Source organism: Xenia sp. Carnegie-2017, unplaced genomic scaffold (assembly GCF_021976095.1).
Source record: "Xenia sp. Carnegie-2017 unplaced genomic scaffold, XeniaSp_v1 HiC_scaffold_26, whole genome shotgun sequence".
NCBI classification, from domain to species: Eukaryota; Metazoa; Cnidaria; class Anthozoa; order Malacalcyonacea; family Xeniidae; genus Xenia; species Xenia sp. Carnegie-2017.
The window spans coordinates 505,770-527,761 of NW_025813489.1; the positions used below are offsets into that span (position 1 = coordinate 505,770).

At 35.1% G+C, this 21,992-nt stretch overlaps 3 protein-coding genes and 2 long non-coding RNA genes across 10 annotated transcripts; 1 reads left to right on the plus strand and 4 right to left on the minus strand.

Annotated features, from left to right (window-relative positions):
* Positions 1-755: 755 nt before the first annotated feature.
* LOC124453851 lies at positions 756-1,396 on the plus strand. Its single transcript, XR_006951225.1, has 3 exons — positions 756-819; positions 1,118-1,191; positions 1,320-1,396. It is a non-coding gene; the product is annotated as an uncharacterized LOC124453851 (long non-coding RNA).
* A 950-nt stretch (positions 1,397-2,346) lies between these two features.
* LOC124453850 lies at positions 2,347-5,650 on the minus strand. Of its 2 annotated transcripts, none has more exons than XM_047004693.1 (4): positions 4,625-5,650; positions 3,036-3,367; positions 2,756-2,940; positions 2,347-2,670 (listed from the first exon to the last, which is right to left on the minus strand). In XM_047004693.1, exons 1-3 carry the CDS (start codon positions 4,644-4,646, stop codon positions 2,842-2,844), a joined length of 453 nt encoding a protein of 150 aa, XP_046860649.1. In that variant the 5' UTR covers positions 4,647-5,650; the 3' UTR covers positions 2,347-2,670; positions 2,756-2,841. The 2 variants fall into 2 exon arrangements, with proteins under 2 accessions (XP_046860649.1, XP_046860650.1); XM_047004694.1 differs by having other exon boundaries at positions 2,347-2,678.
* A 111-nt stretch (positions 5,651-5,761) lies between these two features.
* LOC124453848 (fibroblast growth factor receptor 1-A-like) lies at positions 5,762-7,010 on the minus strand. Its single transcript, XM_047004690.1, has 4 exons — positions 6,828-7,010; positions 6,268-6,552; positions 6,087-6,113; positions 5,762-5,972 (listed from the first exon to the last, which is right to left on the minus strand). The coding sequence occupies exons 1-4, from the start codon at positions 6,910-6,912 to the stop codon at positions 5,824-5,826; spliced, it is 546 nt and encodes a 181-aa protein (XP_046860646.1). The 5' UTR covers positions 6,913-7,010; the 3' UTR covers positions 5,762-5,823.
* A 7,719-nt stretch (positions 7,011-14,729) lies between these two features.
* On the minus strand, positions 14,730-19,638 carry LOC124453876. Of its 4 annotated transcripts, none has more exons than XM_047004716.1 (13): positions 19,465-19,638; positions 19,292-19,395; positions 18,862-18,927; positions 18,491-18,797; positions 18,197-18,385; positions 17,990-18,125; positions 17,769-17,888; positions 17,075-17,227; positions 16,885-16,993; positions 16,240-16,789; positions 16,051-16,134; positions 15,824-15,946; positions 14,730-15,753 (listed from the first exon to the last, which is right to left on the minus strand). In XM_047004716.1, the coding sequence occupies exons 5-13, from the start codon at positions 18,339-18,341 to the stop codon at positions 15,503-15,505; spliced, it is 1,671 nt and encodes a 556-aa protein (XP_046860672.1). In that variant the 5' UTR covers positions 18,342-18,385; positions 18,491-18,797; positions 18,862-18,927; positions 19,292-19,395; positions 19,465-19,638; the 3' UTR covers positions 14,730-15,502. The 4 variants fall into 4 exon arrangements, with proteins under 4 accessions (XP_046860672.1, XP_046860670.1, XP_046860671.1 ...); XM_047004714.1 differs by having other exon boundaries at positions 19,261-19,395; XM_047004715.1 differs by having other exon boundaries at positions 18,491-18,927; positions 19,261-19,395.
* Positions 19,639-19,655: 17 nt separating this feature from the next.
* Positions 19,656-21,526, minus strand: LOC124453878. 2 transcript variants are annotated; one of them, XR_006951248.1, is made up of 5 exons: positions 21,266-21,526; positions 20,844-20,928; positions 20,708-20,782; positions 20,552-20,611; positions 19,656-19,767 (listed from the first exon to the last, which is right to left on the minus strand). It is a non-coding gene; the product is annotated as an uncharacterized LOC124453878 (long non-coding RNA). The 2 variants fall into 2 exon arrangements; XR_006951247.1 differs by lacking the exon at positions 20,844-20,928 and having other exon boundaries at positions 21,266-21,511.
* Between the last annotated feature and the right edge of the window lie 466 nt (positions 21,527-21,992).

Here is a 21,992-nt window from a genome sequence, read left to right on the forward strand (position 1 = left end):
GTGTCCAGTTTACTTCGAAAGGCTTACGAAAATCGTTCTGTGGCCGATACAAACTGTAACGATCGCTCGTCGAGAAGTCACTCTGTCTTTCAACTAAAACTCCTCGGGAGTAATGAGATTACTGGGGAACTAAGTCAAGGCAGGATTATGCATATTTATGTTTTTGTTTTCAGTTTAAGAATTTTTGAAATAGTTCGTCATATTAGAATATGGATGTTGACTATCGACTTAGTTCTATATGATTAGTCCAGCTTTTATTCTGCTTTAACACGTTTCCACGCGGTGAAACAGGGACTGCGCAACGAAATCAAATCTGGAGGGGGGTTGGTTAAAGCCTGTTTTCCACTAGGCACGTGTCGTAACCTATCATAGCATGCGCCCTGTTACGTTTTGCTACGATACGTTACGACACGTAGCTATTGGAAAACAGGCTTAAGACATATATTAACTAAATATACTACGTCTTACCTTGCCTTTAATTTAGCTAAAATGTATAAATGTTAGCAAAAACTTTATCTGGGGAAAAAGTGGGGTGGGGGTGGTGTGTGCTCTAGTCCCCACACTCTTTGGCGCCGTGGCTGTAAACGTCTCCTCGATATTTATTATATATTCAGTAGCAAAAGAATCTGCAAAATTGTTATCTATTGTTTTGCGATGACGATGAGCTAAATTTTTTCAGGGGTATTGAGTTTGGTTGATCTGGTGGGTTCTGAAAGAATAAGTCAATCCGGATCAACAGGATTAAGACTTAAGAAAGCTATACACATAAACTAGAGCCTCACACATTTGGGTATAGTCTTCAACTTCTTGGCTAAGAAGGTAAGCATATACTTACCTTATGATGGATGAACTTTAATTCATTGACAGGAGATATGATTTTTGTATTTTATTGATTAACGCTGTGCACAATGCGATTTTTAAACATTACATAAATATAAGAAAAATATACACATCTGCAACAATAGACCGTTCTTTGCAATTCCAACAATAAAAAGTTGCATGTTTAGATTATTTATTCCAGAAAATAAATGTTTGCGTCTGTTTTTAAATTTACTCAATCATACGTAGCTATACTGTGTAGAGAGATGATAGTCAAATAAATTATAATACATTTTAGGCTAGTCACGTGCCTTATAGAACCTCGAAATTAACTCATTTGTTGCAAAACTCTCTTGGTGGTAACAGTAAAAGGTTGGTATTACTGAATATATGTGTATCAGATTTTCATCAATGCACACACGTCATTGTAGATGACATGAAGTATTAACATGTGTTAGTTGTGATAATTAGTGTATGTAAATAATACATTCATATTTCAGTTTGATGTTCGTGAATGTTTCTCCTCGCGAGGACTCTTTCCAGGAAACCCTATGTTCACTTCGATTTGCCACTCAGGTATGATTCGTATATGTCATAGCATGATTTCGAGTGCAATTCGGGGAAAACATGCACGAGTGAGTTTTTCAAAGACTATCGAAATTGCACGAGTCTGAAGGACGAGTGCCTGTTTTTCCCAAATTGCACGAGAAACCATGCTATTACTTATTAATAATATACATGAAAAAAATTTCTCAATCCTGCCGGCAAGTTGTAAATATCGACCAACTCGTATTTTTGAATTCCGTGAAATATTACTTTTCACAACACCATAGCTTCCGCACACGCAGCTAGAACAAGGTATCTACTTTTAGCAGTGTTCATGTTTTCATACAGAAATAATTTGAAAACGGTGAACTGTAAGCTCGTTCGCCAAAGCATGAGTGTATGATCTATGAAGTAGAACATATATTTAGCATTTAATCTATTGTTGTATTTTCTCATGCTCTGTCATTAGGCTGCGACTACAGATATTTTTCATACGTCAATTTCTACGTGAGAAAGTGAATCTCATTTCATTTGGTTATAAACTATATATGTATGTTGCAACTAGCATTCAAGTTATTGTTTTTGGCATATTAACGTAAATTGTAACAGTGAAATCTGCACAACAATATCATCAGGCATTAATATTTCACTATTGGCTGATTTCTAAAGGACATGACATAAGCATCCGCATAAACGTAAACTTAAAAAATATTTAACTCAAAGAAGAACAAATGAAGAATTGAATAAAAATTCCACGATGTCTTTGTTCTTGTAAACATTTTAGTAAGAGAAACTAAAGTCTTTTCGCTCATGTTCATTTCACTGTTGTAAAACATGCATAAACGTTTTAGCACGCTGCCTTACTCTACACTTTTATTCCATCAAAATCGCCATTTTCCATTCATTGATATTCCGTGTGAAAACTTTAAGAAATAACTTACAAGAAATTCCTCTGCAGTACAAAAAGTGTTAAGTTCAAAGTAATTATAAATGTCTTATAATACAATCAAACAAAAATATTTCCACTCGAAGTTCAGGCACAAAAATAGAAAATTTACTATAATATACATATACAAGGAAGTTTCTTTACGAAAACAATAAAATCCATGAAGACAAAAAATGTTTTCATATTCTTAAAAATTATTTATCAGGATTAATGGCACAATTTCACAGAATACATACGTCAGTTGTTTTGCGGTAATAGTCAATCTGATGAATGTCGCGAGCTAAACCAAAGTCTGCAATTTTCATTACTCTATCTTCACCAACTAAAATATTCCTGGCAGCAAGATCGCGATGAATACACTACAAAACTATTGGTGGTGTAAGGATAAATCATCACACCAATGCTTATATAGCTGTACAGTGATATAGTTCAATCTAAAGCTACCTTTCTTCCTGACAAATATTACATTCCACGAGCAATTTGATAACTGAAGGAGACGAAATCCCTAAAGCACAACTTTTCTTCTCCTTCTATTGGAATGGTCTCTCCGTTTCGGTCAAGTCTTCTTTCACGAAGATATTCTCGTAAATTGCCGAAAGGTGCGTATTCGACAACCACCAGTAGCGGTCCTGAGAATTTAATGAAAGTAAATCAACGAAGCATGTAGCTGGTAGGTATTCTCAACATTCAGTAGACTTTCAAAATCATCAGGAATGACACTTACGTCTGACAAAGCCGAGTCATGTCTTCGAAAACGCTGATTGTTCAACAGCGGATTCGTCGAGCTAGTCGACACAGATGATGAAGTAGAGCTCAGCAGGTCTCTCCCCTTTCGTGGATAATTTCGAGGGCGATAGCCGGCAACGCTAAACACGCGTTTCTTGTGTTTCTTGCATTTGAATATTAATAAGTAGGCAATAATTGAGCCTATGACACGAACGATGGTAGCCACGGATACAACAATGTAAAGGGAAATTCTTGAACTCTGAACTGATTCGTCCTTCTCAACTGGTTGTTGCTGGAGCATGCTGATGGTGCTGGAAAAAGTCTGGTTTGCTGTAAAAAGAAATGTGTGTAAACAAATAGTTGCAAACCTTGTTTTTGAAAATAGCTACAGTCAAACAGTCTTTGTCAGAAAATCACGTGTCATATGTAGATCACGCGTCAATGATAACACCTTTTATGGAAATAATCGTGGAAGTGAGATTAAAATCCATTGCTCTTAAAATTTCAAATAAAGTAAAATCTCTAAAATAGCAGTTGCCCAGACAACGTGGAAAAGTTTTTCGCTATTCGTAAAATCATTGTAGTTTTTCAGAGTTTTGTTGCTCCTTGTGAAAACATACAATGCGTTGATTGGTGTCAGAGTGTTAGATATAATTATATGTTATTTACCGGCTGGGAGGTTCGGATGGAAAAATATTTTCCCGAGGTCTCAAAAAAACCCGTGGCCGCAGGCTGAGAGATATTTCTGAGACCGAGGGGAAATATTTTTCCATCCGAGCAAATCTAAATAACGTATATATTTTTGCTAAAATAAACAATGAAAACTTTGCTCTTCATTTTACTTGAGGAAACTCAAAATTCACCTAAAATAGATTATTATAATCAAAAGATGGCTGATAATTTCCTTTCGGAGTAAAACAAAACCAAACAAAACAGAAAAAGTCTTCGCTCAAGTATTAGCAAGAGGATTCCGGACAGCAGTCAGATATCGTAAAATTTCGGACCGCGATCAAATATCGCAAAATCCCGATGGCTGCTACAGCCACTCAGATTACAGGAAAAGCTAGGATTCTGCTCGCTGCGAATTTTTAAAAAAACAAATGGATTTATCCATATCGCAGTTAAATTCAGCTAGTCACTTGATTAACAGTCGAAATAAAACTAATGAAACCATTCGACTAGACCAGGGATCTCCAAACTTTACAGCCAGAGGGCCACATGAACTTTCATTCAGCATGTTGAGGGCCGACAAACCGTATACCGCAGGTTAAAGAGCGAATATTTTAATAAAACGAAGTACATTACACAAGCTTTATTAGTTAAGAAAATATTTATTCAAAATTTGAAGGTTAAATTTCAACCAAGAGTAGTATCATAACAAAATAACTATTAGTCTGTTCAGTTTTCTCAATGTGAGTGGTGAAATTGGCTTCTTAAGTGTCTCTGCGGGCCGGATTTAGAGGCCGCATCTGGCCCGCGGGCCGTAGTTTCGAGACCCCTGGACTAGACAATAAGCTCATGCAATGGTTGCGAAACTGCGCCAATGGTTTTATATGAGCGAAAAATAAAACATAAAAACGCACTCACCTGACATGGAGACTGGCGTCATGGGTCTTGGTAAAACGTGGAGGTAGAATCTTGTTTTATCATAACCCAGGTTATCGCCAACGACACAATAATAGCACCATTCGTCTTTTCTGGTTACGTTAATGAAGAGAATATGCACACCATGATATCGTTCATCTCCACCTTTCCATATACATTCGTCTTCGCTCAAGTTGGGATCCAGGACACGTACAGTTGCATTTTCTCCTTCGACGACAGCCCACTGAAAGTGCAGCAGACTATCGCTAAAAGCTTTACAAGTTGCCTTCACGTTGTCACCTTCTTATGCAGTGATGTTCTTCATATGCGTAATTAGAGGCTTTGTTATGAAGACTTCTGAAAAATCGATTTTAGCATGCTTTTTGTAAGCGATTTTTAAAAAAATAGGAAGAAAATTAAAGAAAGAATTGATATATCTTAAAGCATTTGACATAGCAATTTTATTCGCGAAAGTCTCTAGATACCGATGTTATATGCTTTATAAATAAGTCAATTAATATTCGAAAAAGAGTGTAAAAAACAGGTCCATTTTACTACATAAATTAAGAAACGTGAAAAATGCCTTGTTGATGTTATCTGCAAGATTTAATTTCTATCAGTAACTTAGAAAGTAATTCAACCCAGAAATTTAGCATTCAAATAAACTCATGCGCCTTTATTTTGTATAATGGTCACTAAAGAAAGTGTGCTATCCTGCATGCTGCCCAAAGTACCCCCAAATTTTGCAATTTCAGGCTGTAATTATTTATAGAAGGACTGAGGAGAGTGAATTTCACTAAATTCCATCAATCACAATTCAAAAATCGAAGATGGCGTCCAAAGATCAACCAGCAATTTTAAAGATTTGAAAAGCAATTATTCGAGTTTGGGCGCATAGTTTTCTTGGGAATTTTTTTATGGGTGTATGCTAAGAGGAAAAGTACAAAATTGTAAAAATTTTCCATTTCTCAGATGTGTATCACGAAACAAAACAATTTGGTTTCATGGTCACGGCCTATCTGAAAGGAAAAGCATAAAACGAACGTTTTTGAGTAACTACCTTTGCTAGTACTGTGTATGTTGTTGAGATATTTCCCACTCTGTTCCATAAAAACAACGGTAAGATCCGTCGTCTTTGGATTTACATCGTGAAATATTAATACTTGTGTATCGTTCGCTAGAGGGTTTTTTCCATCCGGCATCTACGACATAAGTTGACCGTTTTTGTACCATTGCACCTTTGGTGAAGGTCGTCCATTAGCTTCACAGTTCATTGAAAACCGTTTTCCAACAGGAAAGTACTTGTGTTTCTTTTTTATCAAATGCGGAAATAGAAAAACGGGTGCAAAATCTATGAATATTTAGAGAGAGCAATGAATGTCCACAAAAAAGAGGTATGTCGTTATGATAGCCACTCCAGATTCTGAATACTCGATATTATAGGAGTGCCCTTTTTGGCACTTACCTTTAGTGATCTTGTCTACACGTGAGTCTGAAAAAAATAAACATAATAGGACAATAGGAAAGCACAAACTACAAGTCTTTGCCAGAACTTTGTCAAAAAGAAAACCAGAAAATACAAATCAAAAGAAAGTTGAAGGTATAGCATTGTCGTGATCAAGGATCGAAGGCATTTAAACACTTACCCACGACAACAACGTTTATTATTCTGCTCACTTCTCCCGCCTTGTTTCTTGCCCAGCAAACGTATTCACCTAGCGTCAGCCATGTGATCTTTTTTATTCTCAGATATATATTCTTCTGGTAACGATATATTTCTCTATTCGTTATGCGTTTCCCTTCTCGTGTGAACCAGTAGTCGTTGTCCTCAACACTGAGCACGTTACAGAGAATCTTTCCCTTGCGAGACTCGTTTTCAATTTCGACCTTTGTGATGTTCGTTGTGAACAATGGAAGTTTCGTACTATTGGCTTAAATTGTTTTGAAAAAGATCGTCATTTCCACTAATTTCAATAATTCCAATAATAATAAAAAATTCAGTAATACAGAAGGAAAAACCGTCGTAAGATTAGCTGGATTGCAGAATTGAATCGCAAAATTTAGTAATTCATATTAATTTGCTGGTGAATTTATCTGGTATTTTTCTTGGTAATACTTAATGACATTAATTATTCATAAAATATATTATGTTCATGTTGTTTAATATTCGCATAATTTAAACATCACACGAATGTTTATCACTTACAAATCATTTTCATGTACGGCCCAAACATATCTTCTTCATAGGTCATTTCAGTGTCAGTTTCATTACTGCGATCAGATGAAGCCATATCATAGCTGCTGCTTGTCGAAATATTTTTAAGTGACGTAAATTTATCAAACAAATGATTTTTATTGTCTCTCAATGAAATACGAAGTTTCAAATCTTGAGGACTTCGTACGTCGAACTAAATATAACAAAGATGGTGATTGTAGATACATGAATAATGAATTCAATAATAGAACATGCAGTAAATAGATAATGCTGCGGTATAGTCAATACATTGCAAACATATTTGTATTTTATTAAATCTATATTTGACACATCCTTAACATGACAATTTTCGTTCTCCTCATTTATGTATACAGAAAAAAATATTTTCATTAAAAGTTACAAAGACATTTATGTTTCTCTAGAGATACCAAACAAATGAACAATTACTAATTATACGTAACAAATACCTCTTTATAAGGACTCTGACAATCCTGTAAACTGAACGTACGATCCGTGATCTCGAGTAGTTGGACATCTGGTTCAGAGTTGAGGGTGGCAGGTATCATGCAGGCAAATCTCAAAGTGATATTAGAGCTCGCTGGATAGTTATTAGTTTCTGATGGATTATTGCCAATTTTAACCACAATATTTTGTTCCCCGAGCTCCTTACAAGTCACGTGATAATAATGTAGAGAGCTTTGTTCACCGAACGGATTTTGTGGTATCACATCAGCTCTTATTGAGATCAGAGCTAACTTCTCAGAGTTCAGTGAAGTACAAAATATATTATAATTAGTTACTAAAGTAATACAATGGATGTGATTAACTTTCTCATAATGTGTAGATCTGATATGAAACCATAAATGACGTGGTTACGTACCTTTCTCATAATGTTTTGATCTATCATGAACCCATGGTTGAGGTCCACCTTGTATGATAAAGTTTTTTGCTGAACCAAGGGTGACAACAGCAATGTCAACAGAATCGAGAGCATAGAAGATAATACATTTATAACGTGACAATAATGGTGTGAGATTTCTCATTTAGGGGATTGAAATTTGACAGTAAAACGAAACAGTAAATAAAATGTTAGAGAAAAGTAGATGAATTTTCCTTACTTTAAGTACTAAGTTCGCAGCTACTGTAACAGTTGCTTTAATATTAATATTTTAATATTGATATCCAGCTGTGACAATGACATATCGTTGACGCAAAGCTTTGAGGCACGCTGATGTACAACCAGGAGTAAAAATATCATCAAACTCATCCAAAATAAACATTTAAACATTAAAATCCTGGGCAGAGATTTGCCAGGCGGAAAGCGAATTTTCAATATGAACATAATAGCCCAACATAAGACTTTTAAAAAAGCCATCACAATAATAAATAAAAGGTTTTTTTATTAATAACGTTTCGTCTTTAATTTAAGACATCTTCAGATTATATGAGATAAATTATATACATAAGGTTTTAAATACGAGCATATACTACAAGGTGTTAAATTACATTAGGAAAGAGGAAGAGAGAATTGAGAAGTCATTAAAATCGGCAGAGTGAGATGTATTTCTTATATGGAAAGAACTGCAGATGGTTGTGGACATAAGGAAGGTTTCTCTGTTAAGGGAGAGATTCCCAAGTGTTCCTATATCCTGGTGTGTAAATGACGCCAGTGAAAGTGTAGACAGAAGTAAGATAATGCTCCTAAGAAAATCATGTACTTCTGTCTCCGATTCAATGACATACACTGTCTTTAGATTCGCACTCAAATCACTCGACTCTGCAATGCTGCCTTTCCTCATATCAACGTTCGCTTTGTTTTTCGTTCTTCCAGGCGTCTCTCCTCTTTCTTTCCTTTTAAAGATAGGGTTCCCAAGCTCCTGAGATCTGGTATTGTATACTTATTTAGGTGTCGATGCTGCTTTGCATCGTATGTGGGTCAAACCACGCGTCATTTACACACCAGAATATCGGAACACTTGGGAATCTCTCCATTAACAGAGAAACCTTCCTTATGTCCACCACCATCTGCAGTTCTTTCCATATAAGAAATACATCTCACTCTGCTAATTTTAATGACTTCTCAATTCTCTCTTCCTACTCCCACAATTATGATCTTATGATTCATGAAAGCCTTTTTATATCCAAACTTAAACCCTCTCTTAACACCCAAGGCAACTCAATCCCCCTTCACCTTCTTTAATATACCGCCATTCTCCCTTAATTCCGTCATCTAAACTTCCTACTTCCCTCACATGTAATTTAACAACCTGTAATATATGCTTGTATTTAAAACCTTACGTATATAATTTATCTCATATAATCTAAAGATGTCTTAAGTTAAAGATCATTGAAATTAGTCATGGCGTACAGACGTGTTTTTGCAGTCGTGCTTCAATTGACTTTTATCAGCGTTTTACTTGGCCAATTTACTTCAATTACACCTGAATTCGATCGCTCTACAGTCAGATTCTTCATTGGGAAGGAAATATCTGCTGCACCTACGTTCGGCTGTAAGTCAAAGCCTTCGAAATGCACACCTTGCGATTTGAATTTGAAGCTACAGGCGTTGTTGCGGTTCGTCAAACTTGGCCAATTTTGTCTGTGTATTCTTCTATCTGGCGATATCGCTGTCAATCCAGGACCTAATAACCTTCAACCTCCTGTAGGCTTCAGAGGCTTATCAGTCTGCCACTGGAACATCCAAAGACTGACTGACACCAAATTGGAAGAAATATCTCTAATGCTCACTTCGAACAACAACAGTGCTGCTAAACTCGACGTCTTAATTCTCACTGAGACGTTCGGATCTAGTAAAATTCCAGACAGCTATTACATGATACCCGGCTACACATTACACAGAAAAGATCGAATCGGGAAGAAAGGTGGCGGAATAATTGCGCATGTAAATGATAAAGTTATGGCTTCACGTCGAAGAGATTTGGAACTGGATGATCTTGAAACTCTTTGGCTTCAAATTTGTCCTCATAAATCAAAGAGACCGATTTTGATATCTGGTGTTTACCGTCCACCTTCAGCCAACAAAGATTATAATGAGAGTTTGGGTAAAAATATTGAAAATGCCCATCTCCAAAACAATGAATTGATTATTCTGGGAGACTTCAATTTAGATTATATTGATTTCAACTGTTATTCAAAACATTGTCTCGCAAAGGCACTGAACAGTCTTGGATTAACGCAGATGGTAAATAGAGTAACAAGACCTGCCTCTGATGCGTGCTTAGACCATATTTATTCTAGTCATCCTGCTAGAATTAGAGAAGTAGCCATAGGTAAATCTGGACTTTCCGATCACCTGCCGGTCACTATCTTGAGGTGCTACAAAACCATGGATGCACAACGTAAACAACATTCCAAAATCAAATACAGAAATATCGACAAAATCAACAAAGAGTGCTTTCTGCGAGACTTAAGAGAAGCCCCTTGGGATATCTCCTTTGTTTTTCGAGATGCCGATAGCATTGTTGAATCTTGGTACAAAATCTTTAATGACATTCTTGATAATCACGCACCTTTAAAGTTCAAGAGTGTTAAGAAAATCAATCAGCCGAAATGGTTCACTAATGATCTATACAACGAAATAAATAAACGCGATAATCTTCTAAAAAGGGCCAGGAGAACACAAAATGAACACGATTGGTCTGCTTTTAAACTGATTAAAAACAAAGTGACGAGGAAACTAAGAAATGCGAAGGAACAGTACTTTAAATCTCAGTTCAGTAAAAATCAAAAATGTCCAAAGAAACTTTGGTCTTTAATTAAAGACCTATCTAAAGATACAAGGAATAATGACGACTCCGTCCCTATTGCTGACGAAAACAACAACCTGATAAAGAATGACCATTCAATCCCTGAACGCTTTAACCGCTTCTTCGCTGATGTATATAAACGTCTTATAAAAGCGACACCTATACTTCATTATGATGCTCTTCCTGGTCCACCAGACAAATCTAACTGTCAAATTGAGAATCTTATTCCGCAAATAACTCCTTGTGAGGTTTAACGATTATCTTCTAAGTATACCTACACACAAAGCCACGGGAATTGATGGGCTTGGTGTCAGAGTTCTAAGGATTGCAGCTCCTGAAATATCATGCTCCATAGCTAAAATTATAAATCACTGTATTGAAACTTGTACATTTCCCTCACAATGGAAAATAGCAAAGGTTAAACCACTATTCAAGAATCAAGGAAACAAGCAAGATATTCAAAACTATCGTCCTATTAGCATTTTGCCTATTCTTTCTAAAGTCTTTGAAAGACACATCCTCAATGCAATGAACACCTACTTAACAGAAAACGCACTTTTATACCGCTTCCAATCAGGGTTCCGTAAAAACCACTCCACGGATACTGCTTTGTTGTTTCTTCTGGACCAAGTCCTTCTTGACCTTGATAAAAACAATGTCAGCGGCTTAGTTTTTGTGGACTATAGCAAGGCATTCGACTTGATCAATCATGACATTCTCCTAGTAAAGTTAAGATCATATGGATTTCCAGATAATGTTGTAAAGCTATTGCAGAGCTATCTACTCAATCGCAAACAGTGTGTCACTGTAAATAACTCGACTTCGTCACAACTTATGCTAACCAATGGAGTTCCTCAAGGTAGCATATTAGGACCTCTACTTTTTTTAATTTTCGTCAATGATCTTCCCGAAGCTGTTGGATCGGACTCAACTATTCATGCTTACGCGGATGACACCACATTTAAAGCCAGCGCTAATATCGTTAATGCACCTCTGGAATTGGAACGACGTCTTCAAGAATACATGGATAAATTAAGTAAATGGTCTAGCAAAAATGGGATGGTCCTAAACCCTGTTAAAACAAAAGCATTACTTATCACTGGAAAGAGGCTACATTCATCATTAGTTGATGGCAATCACCTGTCAGTGACCCTTGATGGGGCCGAAATAGAACAAGTAACCTCTTATAAATTGCTTGGAGTAACACTCGATCAAGATCTTACATTTAGTGACCACATTTCTAACCTGAAGGCCAAGCTTTCTCAGCGTATTGGTTTATTAAAAAAGATAAAGAGATACCTTCCAATAAAAGAAAGACTTTTATACTATAACGCCTTGATTAAACCCGTCCTTATGTACGGGAGCATGGTTTGGAATACCTGCGACGTTAAAGAACTCCACTGTCTCCTAAGGTTACAAAAAAGGGCTGCCCGAGTAATTCTTGGAGTAGACCCTTATTCTAGAAGTGTTGTAAACTTTAGTAAACTAGGCTGGTTGCCTTTTTTTGACGAAATAAAACTAAACAAATGTGCCATGATCTTTAAGAGCCTCAAATGCGATGTTCCCATTTATATCAAAGATTTGTTCAAGACGAACAGTTCTGTTCACAATAGGTCCACGAGACATGGCAATTTAAATTTAGTGTGTCCCAAATACCTAAGAAATAACGATGGTGGCAAGGCATTCAGTGTTGACGCAGTTAAGTTATGGAGCAGCCTTCCCCATGATATCAAAAAAAAGCCTAGTATAAATCTATTCAAAACAGCTGTGAAAAAGCATTTTATAAGCTCATATAAAAACCTGGACAACTTTGAAACAATATTAAGCAATAGCACACTACCTAATTTTAATTTTTTATGAATAAATTTTTATCCTTCTGAATATTTTTAATATGTCCTGCTATTTTTATCATAGAATTTTGTAATTATTTATATATTTATTCATTATCAGTTTTTTGTAATCCTGTGTAATCTAGTTAGAGGGCATCAGGTTTGTCAGCTTTTCAGCTGTTACGTGTCCCCCTCTTCAAATAAAGTCCTTATAAAGACGAAACGTTATTAATGAAAAAACCTAATATTTTATTATTGTGATTGCTTTTTTAAAAGTCTTATGTTGGGCTAAAATTTTCATATTGAAAATTGAAACAATAGTAATATTGAGACGATCGTTAAAAAGCGTTACGGTACACTGATGTATCTCCAGGAGTTAGAAAATCATCTACTTTATCTTAAATAAATAGTCATTCAAAATGTACGACTCGAAAATTGTGCTATTTAGATTATATTTTCATTGAACATAACTTTATTCACATCACGTTTCACTCTCAAGATACTGTAGTTTGTGTAATGGACGCTTTACAAAAACGTTTTTTCGTCATATTTCATAATGAAAATTTGACAGAGCAGGTATACTTGCTGTTAACCGAACAGAAGCTTCTTTTTTATTGTGAGGAGTTAATGATATAAAAATTTCCTCATAATTTTGACAAAAAGTTGCCTTGAAACTAAAGGATGTTGGAAACTTTGTACCAACTCATTGTGCAAAATGACGTGGAAAGTTGTGTAAATCGGTTATTAAAAAAACTTTAATATCGCAATATCTACGATATGCATAAACAGTTAAACAAAATACACTGCCATTTTTAAAGTTCTGTTGAACGAAAATATAATTAGAATAGTAAATTTTGGAGTCATATGCCCTTTAAAAATAACATTAGTATCATCAGTCGCCACGTAAACAACAAACCTGATGTTCCAAGTACTTGAAATATTGAAGGATCATTAACAGATATCGTAAGCTTCATTTTGCGACAATCATCAAAAAACAATAAATCGTCGTTTTCTAAAAAAATTATTCATAAGTTAAATAACTTCAATTAATAATCACGCCTAAACTTTTGTACGTAAAGTTTCAATTTTTAGAAGTATTTAAAAAAGGATAAATTATATCTATCTTTAAACATTATTTAATGTTATTAGTGATATCTCTAATATCACTTTGAGATTTGCCTGCATGATACCTGCCACCCTCAACTCTGAACCAGATGTCCAACTACCCGAGATCACGGATCGTGCGCTCAGTTTACAGGATTGTCAGAGTCCTAATAAAGAGGTATTTGTTACGTAAAATTAGCAATTGTTCATTTTTTTGGAAATTGTTCATTTGACAGGAAAGAATGCAGGGAAGAGAGTGAAAGGTGACATTCATATATTGAAAATATTTGACAAAAGGGAAAACAACAAAGGTAGCATCAATGCCTTTTTAGAGTGAACTGTTTTGATGGCATTGTAATATACAAGAGTGATGTCGAAACATTAAATGAAAGCAAGTGGTTGTGTGATACCATAATTGACTTTTTTTTAAGGTAATGTGAAATGATTCAAATCTAACATATAGAAGGAAGCAATAAAAACTTTACAAGCTAACTTAAATTACATGAATGCAATAGGTATTACTGCAAAACGGCAGAAAGAAAAGACAATGGGGAACAATATTATGCCTTTTCTAGTTTTTTCCAACAGAAACTACTCATGAAAGGACACGTGTAAGTGTCCGGTTAAGATTTCACCCTAGATTCTAGAGATAATTACATGTTATAATATTTGCAATTTTTTCAGATCAAAGCGACCATTAGATCTTTCGGGATGCAACTTACATGGAGTGAGGAGATACACACCTAAGAACATGTATCAATATAAAATGATTTTTATACCAGTCTGCGACATGTAAGAATTTTACAAAGAAAATCAGTTTCTATAGTTCAATTCTATGAGATACTTGAGACATGATATATTTTAAAGGACACATTGGTGGCTAGTGGTCTTTGAAGTTTTGACAAGTCATTTATACGTGTTGTGCAGCATGGGTTGGAAGAATAAAACTGTCGCTTCAAACATAAGAAGGTTGTTATTTCTATACATACTGAACTAACAGGTTGCCTCTTTTCATATGTACCGACATGTTTTCTAACTTCATAAACAGCTTTTTAACGTTAAGGTATCTCCAACACATAAAAGAAGAGCAACAATGGCCAGACCACATGGGAAGCATTTCAGAGCCTATTTATGCGGATGTAAGTCGAGTAATTGTTTGACAAGCATAAACACATTGATCTATAAAGTCAATGTATGGATATGTCACAAACGTTGTTATTTAATCACCATTCAGGTTGCAAGGCAAAAAAATGGTCACGATTGCGGCGTATATTTGTTAGAGTTTGCAAGAGTAATAATAAAGGAGGTATTTTGTTATGTAGACATTTGCTGTCGCAAAATACGCAAATAATTTAAAAGCAACATATTCCAGTATGTGACATATAACAGATAATTTTATCATATTTTAGGGATGCATCAACTCATCGATAGAAAATATAAACAGTGAGGGAAGACGTACTCAGCTAAAAAAGCTTCTTCAGTCCCTGTAACAAACAGTCGACCTGTTTACACACAATGAAAAACAGGCGTTATATAAATGGTCAATGCTCGGCACATTTGTTCAATTACTTCTTCATATAAACTCTGATTGTGTCATGAGGTGCAAGAATCGTGGAGTAAATATATATACTTAATAACTAATGAGTACCAGCATTATCCATTGACGTTGAAAAGCTATAATATCGTGCGAGTTATGATTTCAACATTTTAAAATTGATTTCATTCATTTTCATATCCAAAATTTCTCATTATGCTATAAATGCGAAAAATATGAAGCTGTTTGAGGACAAAATGTTACAGCTATACGTTACGCAGACATGTCATAAATATGACGTATTTTCTTTAAAAATGATGAATTTAGAAGAATATTTCAACTGTTACTTAGACTTTTTTTGTTTATTCCAAGGTGTTAGCATTTCGTTTCAACATGGTTCCCAATTAAATAATACTGGTTTTCAAATACTACTTATTTGATAATATTGCTGATTGGAAGAAACGTTTCCCTCTCTGGAACATCCCGTCCAGGATTGCATTTTATTATGCGCAACATGTTTCTGTACCAAATATACAATTTCGAAAATAGCAAAAAGTTGTCATATTCCATGTATGAAACCATTGACGCAATTGGCTTCAATACAGAGTTACACTGCTCTGCAGCTTGGCTGTTGTGCGTTTTTAAAATGGGATATCTATTAATATCATATCCCTCAGAGCAACCTATAAGAGTCAAAGATATGAGTCGTTTCAATTTCGACACACTTAGCATAATAAAATACGAGTTTTATACCAGAATGGTTTCTCCAATGAAACTTGTCGACGATGAATTTGGATTTTTTTAAAAAAGCCGGATTGCGGTTAAGGCAGTACTCGTGTAGTTTGCACGCGTTGTCATAGATCACTAGTTCAGGAGCTAAACATTATAAGTTTATTTGTTTACAATTGGGAGTAACGAAACGCTAACAATTTCACAATTCTCATAAAAGAATGAGAAATACCTCTAAAACTTCAAATTACCTTCAGAAAATCGAGTTCTTAAAATGGTAAAAGGAACATTGGGTGATTCATGATCGGGCATCACTTGAAAGCCGTAATAAATACCTAAAAAACAATAAAAAAATCTCATAATTTTTCAATGAGGAGAGTTTACGGGATGAATTTTCCTGTCATTCTATGATCAAGAACATTAATGCTTCTTTGCCATACCGTGCGGACATAAAATAAGGAATATCCCAGGAATTAAAGACCCATGCTTCTTCTTTGAACGAACGCCTTTGGCACAATCATCTAAATGACCAGCTCTTTTTGTGTCAAGAACATAGTGCCCACGTTCAACAAGAGAAGGCAAAGATGGAAAAAAACCTAACTGACCATCACACTGAACTTGACGAAGGTTGTGGGGCAAACGCTCACACCCGTTTTGGTCAGTAAAGGGACTGGACGCTTTGGCGACCATTTCCCCACACAAAACACGTATGGGGTTTGGCAGCTCTGCAAAATGATTGCAAAGACAAAACAAGAGGGGGACCTGTTCGTGCAAAAGTTGTAAATCAGACAATGGATTGTCCTTTGGATTTGCTCCGTTGACAATTCTGATCAAAAAATCCTTCACCTCTCTCACAGCAGGTACAATTGCACAAACAGGTTTATCTGACGCAAGTGCTTTGAGAAGTCTTATGCAAGGTTCTGGAAACGTGACACCAAAATGTTCCTCTCTAAGGGATACGATTAGCACTTTTAGGCCAGGAGATGAAATCTAAATAAACGAGCAATAGTAAAATAGCCTGTAAAAATAGCTACAACATGTTCTTAGTATATTGTACATCAATAAACAACTAACAACATTCATACTTCCGAGGTTAATTCCACGAGTTCGTCTTCTGTAATTTGGTTCTTTATAAATTTCTTCAACAACTCTCTCTGCCTCTTCCGATTGAGGAAGTTTTGCGTTTCGAACCTAGTGTTGGAAAAAATCCGCCCCAAAATAAAACACATGTCCAGCTAGCCAATGAAAAAATACACACCCAGAAAAAACACTTATCTTCCATCCATCGTAGGGCCTTCTGGGGGAGCTACCTTACGAGGCAAGAAGGTTTTTTGGATACCAAGTGCCGTACCGTCCATAACAACTTTTTTCGTATGTTTTCCACATATGTTACAATGAAAAGCGTCAACAAAGTCAATGTCAAGTAATCTAAATAGCGTAAAAAATCAGTGTTGTATCCAGCAAGGATTTTTTAGATCTATGGTTAAAAACCAATTAACATAGTTATTCTTAAAAGCGGATACAATACTGCCTGTTTTTGTCAACAAAATAAATAAGAATGCCATTTGATCTATTCAGTGTTGCCACTTCATAAGGAAAGTAAAATGATAGTAAATAAATGTTCAGACTTTCTTGGACATTAAAAGTAGGATAGTGTTTTCATTTTTTGTACCTCTCTATGTACCCTTTGTAGACCATTACCTACAAGTGGGAGCACCTCTGTGCACCTACACTCCCCACCCTTATCATAAACTCACCACCAATGAAATGATCAAATGCTAAACATACGTAAGTGCTACAGATATATATATATATATATATATATATTGGTAGCATACGTACTTTATCATTTATATTTAGCATTACAACAAAAGTTAATTTAAACAAACGAATATCCGATCAAATAAACTTTTAAATACATGTAACTCACCTAAAAAATTGGTGCAGGTTGAAATAAAAAAAAAGTTACCTAATCATTGCAGTAACTGCCAGACGAAACTTGGTGTAAGTTATAATGCCAGAAAAATTCAAATTTCCTGACATAACTTGTCTTTGGACGTACGTCACGTAATATTTATACATGGGCAGGCTAAACCATTTAATAGATGAAAAGATATTTTCATGAATTCATAATTAAATATGTAGATAAAAATGTTTACTTCATACTTGATAACTGACTATCACACGTACCTTGAAACCAAAAAATGCCTTATATAATCTTTGAGGACTGCATGCGAAATGGAAAATGATCCAAACCACAAGACGTTGTTCTCCATACCATCGTACCGCTTCTTGTTTGTGCATGTAGAACACGGTCGATAATACACTAAAAATTCACAGAAGATTGTAGTCGTGACACTAATACAAAGAAAGTAATAAATAATTCAGTTTACAAACCATTCACACAGCGGAAATCATAAAGATACGCCACATGACAGCCTTCCACATCCAGCCAGTCATCTGATACATCACACTTATCCCAAGCAGCACCACAAGAGCAAGTACCACAAGCACTAGGTACGAATATCTTTGACCAGTTCATAGCCAGAAGCTTAGCAAAATGATTGGCATCATTCTCATCACAACCTGTGTGAAAAAATGAGTATTGAAATTTAAATGACGATTCCATGTTTTTTGGCCACCCATTACACAAACACATATATATTATTTCCATTTACTACACTACTTTACCTATTTCAAATAATTTAACTTATTTTTCACTACGAGTTGCCAACTCGTAGTAATTTCTCATTTCAGGTGAGGTTTCGAAAGCTAACTTAAAATATGCTAGCTGCGAGTCGTCATCATCTTGTACGATTTCCAGCGCCTTCCCAAGAGTTGTAACATGAATGCAGAGGTAAGATGAACAATTAGAACATCTTAGCTCTGCTTGAGGTAGTGCTACTTTAGAATAAGTAAATGTGCACACGCCCCATTCGCGAATGACTGCTTTTACAGCAATCCAGTGGGGACCACCACTAACGGCTTTAAACAAGTCCTGTAACATGAAAGGAGCTATCGTAGAACATATTATAATTTAATCAATGACTGCAAGTAAAAACCTCTTTAGGGAAACATTCCACAGTATGAATGATCTACTGTGTCAGATGTTCCTGATTTTTCCACAACTTAAAAAATTAAAAAAACAAACATACCATCAATTTTATGCAAAATTACTTTTTTCACAGGTTGGCATGATATTAGCATACTGTTCTCATATAGCCAAATAACCACCATTCTGCATTATTACATGTTTCTGGATCTAGATCGTCCAGGTTAGTAGAGTCCTGAAAATGACTGTTATTGTTGGTGTTGACTGACGTTTCTACAACCTTAGTGGTAGTCATCTTCAAAAATTTTTGATCTGAACATCAACACAAACAGTCCTTCTCGAGACTCAACTACCTGGACGACCTACATCCACAAACATGTCACGATACTCTCGAGTTCAAACCATTTACTTTATTCTGCATTTTGAGAACAATAGCATACTCTTCAAAAAACTTGATTCTTGTGAGGTTATTCCCAAATTTTTATCATAAGTCTCCAAAAATCTTTCCATTGCCAATATATGTAAGCATTTTGGATAGCTTACACTATTAAAAGAGTATTCCAGAAGTTAGTGCTTAAATTTACAATTAGTCATTTTTAACAATCTTGTATACCTTTATCAGTACTTAAATTAGTATTTGAGCTAAGGGCCTGCACAAATTCCAGTCGCAATCGATCACATGAACAGCCAAACAACCAGACAAATCCATTTGCACGATAATGAGGGTACCGATGAACAAACAAATATATATGAATATAACATTATAAAATACATTCACTACTAAGGAGCTCACCATAATTTTTCTTTTCTCCACATTATAGTCAAGAATAGCAAATGATTGATGTTCCCCCAAATTTGTTACTGCAGAAAATTGAAGCAATAATCCAGTATAATACAAAACAGTTGCAATATTTTTCTAGAAAAAAACAATACATTTTGTTGGGAACTTAAATTCTTTAACTCAAGTTTAAATTGTTTCAAGAGGGAAAATAACTCCAGTCAACAAGTGGTTACAGTTTTTCTTCTAGGCAGAGAACGGAAATTACATTCATGATAAGTTTCATATGAAAACATTGCATGCCAGGGTTAGAGTGGTCAGTGTTAACACGCATATGTGCTTCCTAGGTTGTGGTAGGGTTCGTTTCTGTGAGACCAATGCATGTTATGAGTGTGTTGTTTCTCCTAAAGTTTTACATTATCTTGGTGATTATTTGAACAAGTTTCCATTAAGGGAGAAATATTTATCTTGTTGACATAGTGATTAGTGAGTCATGAATAAGTTGTTATGATTGTCAATAATGTTTGATTATGAATGCTAACTGAAGTATTTAAAGATTTATTTGATATATAATATTTTATGATATGCTTATTAATTTGAGAAATGAAAAACATGATTAAGGTGTTTCACTATAAACATTACTCACAATAAGCTTAGTCAACTTATACTCACTTTTATATATTTATACATAAACATTGCGTCCTCCTCATGATTACCATATACATAGATGGTAACCCTGCACTTTGGCAGAAAGTATATTATTGCATATTATAGGTGAGGATCCCATTAAATAGATTATAGTAGATTGCATCAAGCATAAAATCCTGAGTTAAGTTTTAAACTATTAAGATTTCATCTTATCTGTGCTACTTTATTTCATTTTGCTCTGAGCACTATATTTGTATCTGTAAGTTGCACTTACTTCATCAGGTTGAGATTTGTCGACATCAGCGGTGATAGTTTCATCAATATTCTGGGAAATCTAAAGAGTTTATAATATTACTTTGGCTTTCTGACAAGCATAAAGAATTTACTGTATTACTTTTTAGAAACCTGAATAATTCAACTAAAAACTAACCAGATGCAACGGTTGTTCAAGAGTGATGTTTGACTCAACACATTCTTCTAACAATGGATGATCATCATGCATTTCCTAAGAGAAAGTTTGCAATGCTCCATATATGATAAGCAACATATTTAATTTTTCATTTCACCTAAGTAACATATTTTATTTTTCCATTCGAGCTGTTTAAATTTAGACTTTTCTGCTGCCCTCTCCAACTATTTTGTTTGTCCATGCTAAAATTATTGGAATTGATATCATATAAATGTGTACATTTATCATCTTTACATTAAATAAGTTTCCAAGGAAACAGGCAAACAGTCATAAGTGCTTCAGTGATTGTGCTGGATTTAGAAGAAGTAAACTTGAATAGGTAGCACTTAAAGCTTAGCACAACTTTGTCATAACGTCCTATCCATTTCCTGTATTCTGCTTACAAACCTTTTGCATTATACACTCTAAAAGCATGGTTGTAGTTTCTTAATTCAGTTGCTTAACTTAAAAGTCAAAAATTGATTACAATTTAAATACAAAAACAGTAAATACGAAAAGGAGAATACATACGTAACATACCTGCTTTTGACGAGTGCAGAAAAAAGTTTTCGTATTCAGCGATCAATTACGTAGCATGAACTCATACAACATGTACATCGTTTTTTGCTGACCCTCTAATCGTATCTTTTTTCATTTTCAATTATAAACAGTGAACTGTAATTACAACATTGTTGTTATTACCGTTCACTGAATATAAATCATTGGGATAAATGGGAGTAGTTGAATAATACCATTTTATCCACTACACTGACCATAATGCATCGCAGACGCACCCTCTCTCTCCGCCCGGGATGTAATGTTTCCCGATTATTAGTACTGGAAGTAGAAGCTGAGCGATCTATCCAGGGGCGAAATTTAAGGGGGGGTATGGGGGGGGACTAACCCCCAAAAATGTTAACGTTGCAGGGCAACGATTGAATTTGCAGGGCTAATTACAAAACTAAACACTAGGATACGTGCGAACAGTTATCCACATAATTTGAAAATATAGTTCAGTTTTAATTTAAGCTGGATTTGCACTTCATGGGTAAGAACGGAAAACGGTAAACGGTAAACGGTACGCATCAAGGAAACTTTCCGTTTATAAATTTCCTCTTGTTTTGGCGGACATTTTAAAAGCAGATATGCATCATCATCGAAGTGTTCGTAAGTAAAATTATTGAAGTTTTTATATCTTGAAGTTTTTATATCTTAAACACCATACTATATTTTTACATCAGTAAACACAAACACTAAGATAAATTTT

What these genes read in the sequence shown, in the direction of transcription:
- LOC124453850 (XM_047004693.1), bottom strand. Translation starts at nt 4,646, where the DNA reads ATGACGCCAGTCTCCATGTCAG. An exon ending in GACGCCAGTCTCCATGTCAG is followed by an intron (nt 3,368 to 4,624) that starts GTGAGTGCGTTT and finishes TTCTTTTTACAG; the next exon opens with CAAACCAGACTTTTTCCAGC. An exon ending in ATGACTCGGCTTTGTCAGAC is followed by an intron (nt 2,941 to 3,035) that starts GTAAGTGTCATT and finishes TTAAATTCTCAG; the next exon opens with GACCGCTACTGGTGGTTGTC.
- LOC124453876 (XM_047004716.1), bottom strand. Translation starts at nt 18,341, where the DNA reads ATGAACTGGTCAAAGATATTCGTACCTAGTGCTTGTGGTACTTGCTCT. An exon ending in AGGCATTTTTTGGTTTCAAG is followed by an intron (nt 17,889 to 17,989) that starts GTACGTGTGATA and finishes TAAATGGTTTAG; the next exon opens with CCTGCCCATGTATAAATATT. An exon ending in AAGAACTCGATTTTCTGAAG is followed by an intron (nt 15,947 to 16,050) that starts GTAATTTGAAGT and finishes TATAATGTTTAG; the next exon opens with CTCCTGAACTAGTGATCTAT.
- LOC124453848 (XM_047004690.1), bottom strand. Translation starts at nt 6,912, where the DNA reads ATGGCTTCATCTGATCGCAGTAATGAAACTGACACTGAAATGACCTAT. An exon ending in AATAAACGTTGTTGTCGTGG is followed by an intron (nt 6,114 to 6,267) that starts GTAAGTGTTTAA and finishes TATTTTTTTCAG; the next exon opens with ACTCACGTGTAGACAAGATC. An exon ending in TGTAGACAAGATCACTAAAG is followed by an intron (nt 5,973 to 6,086) that starts GTAAGTGCCAAA and finishes AAATATTCATAG; the next exon opens with ATTTTGCACCCGTTTTTCTA.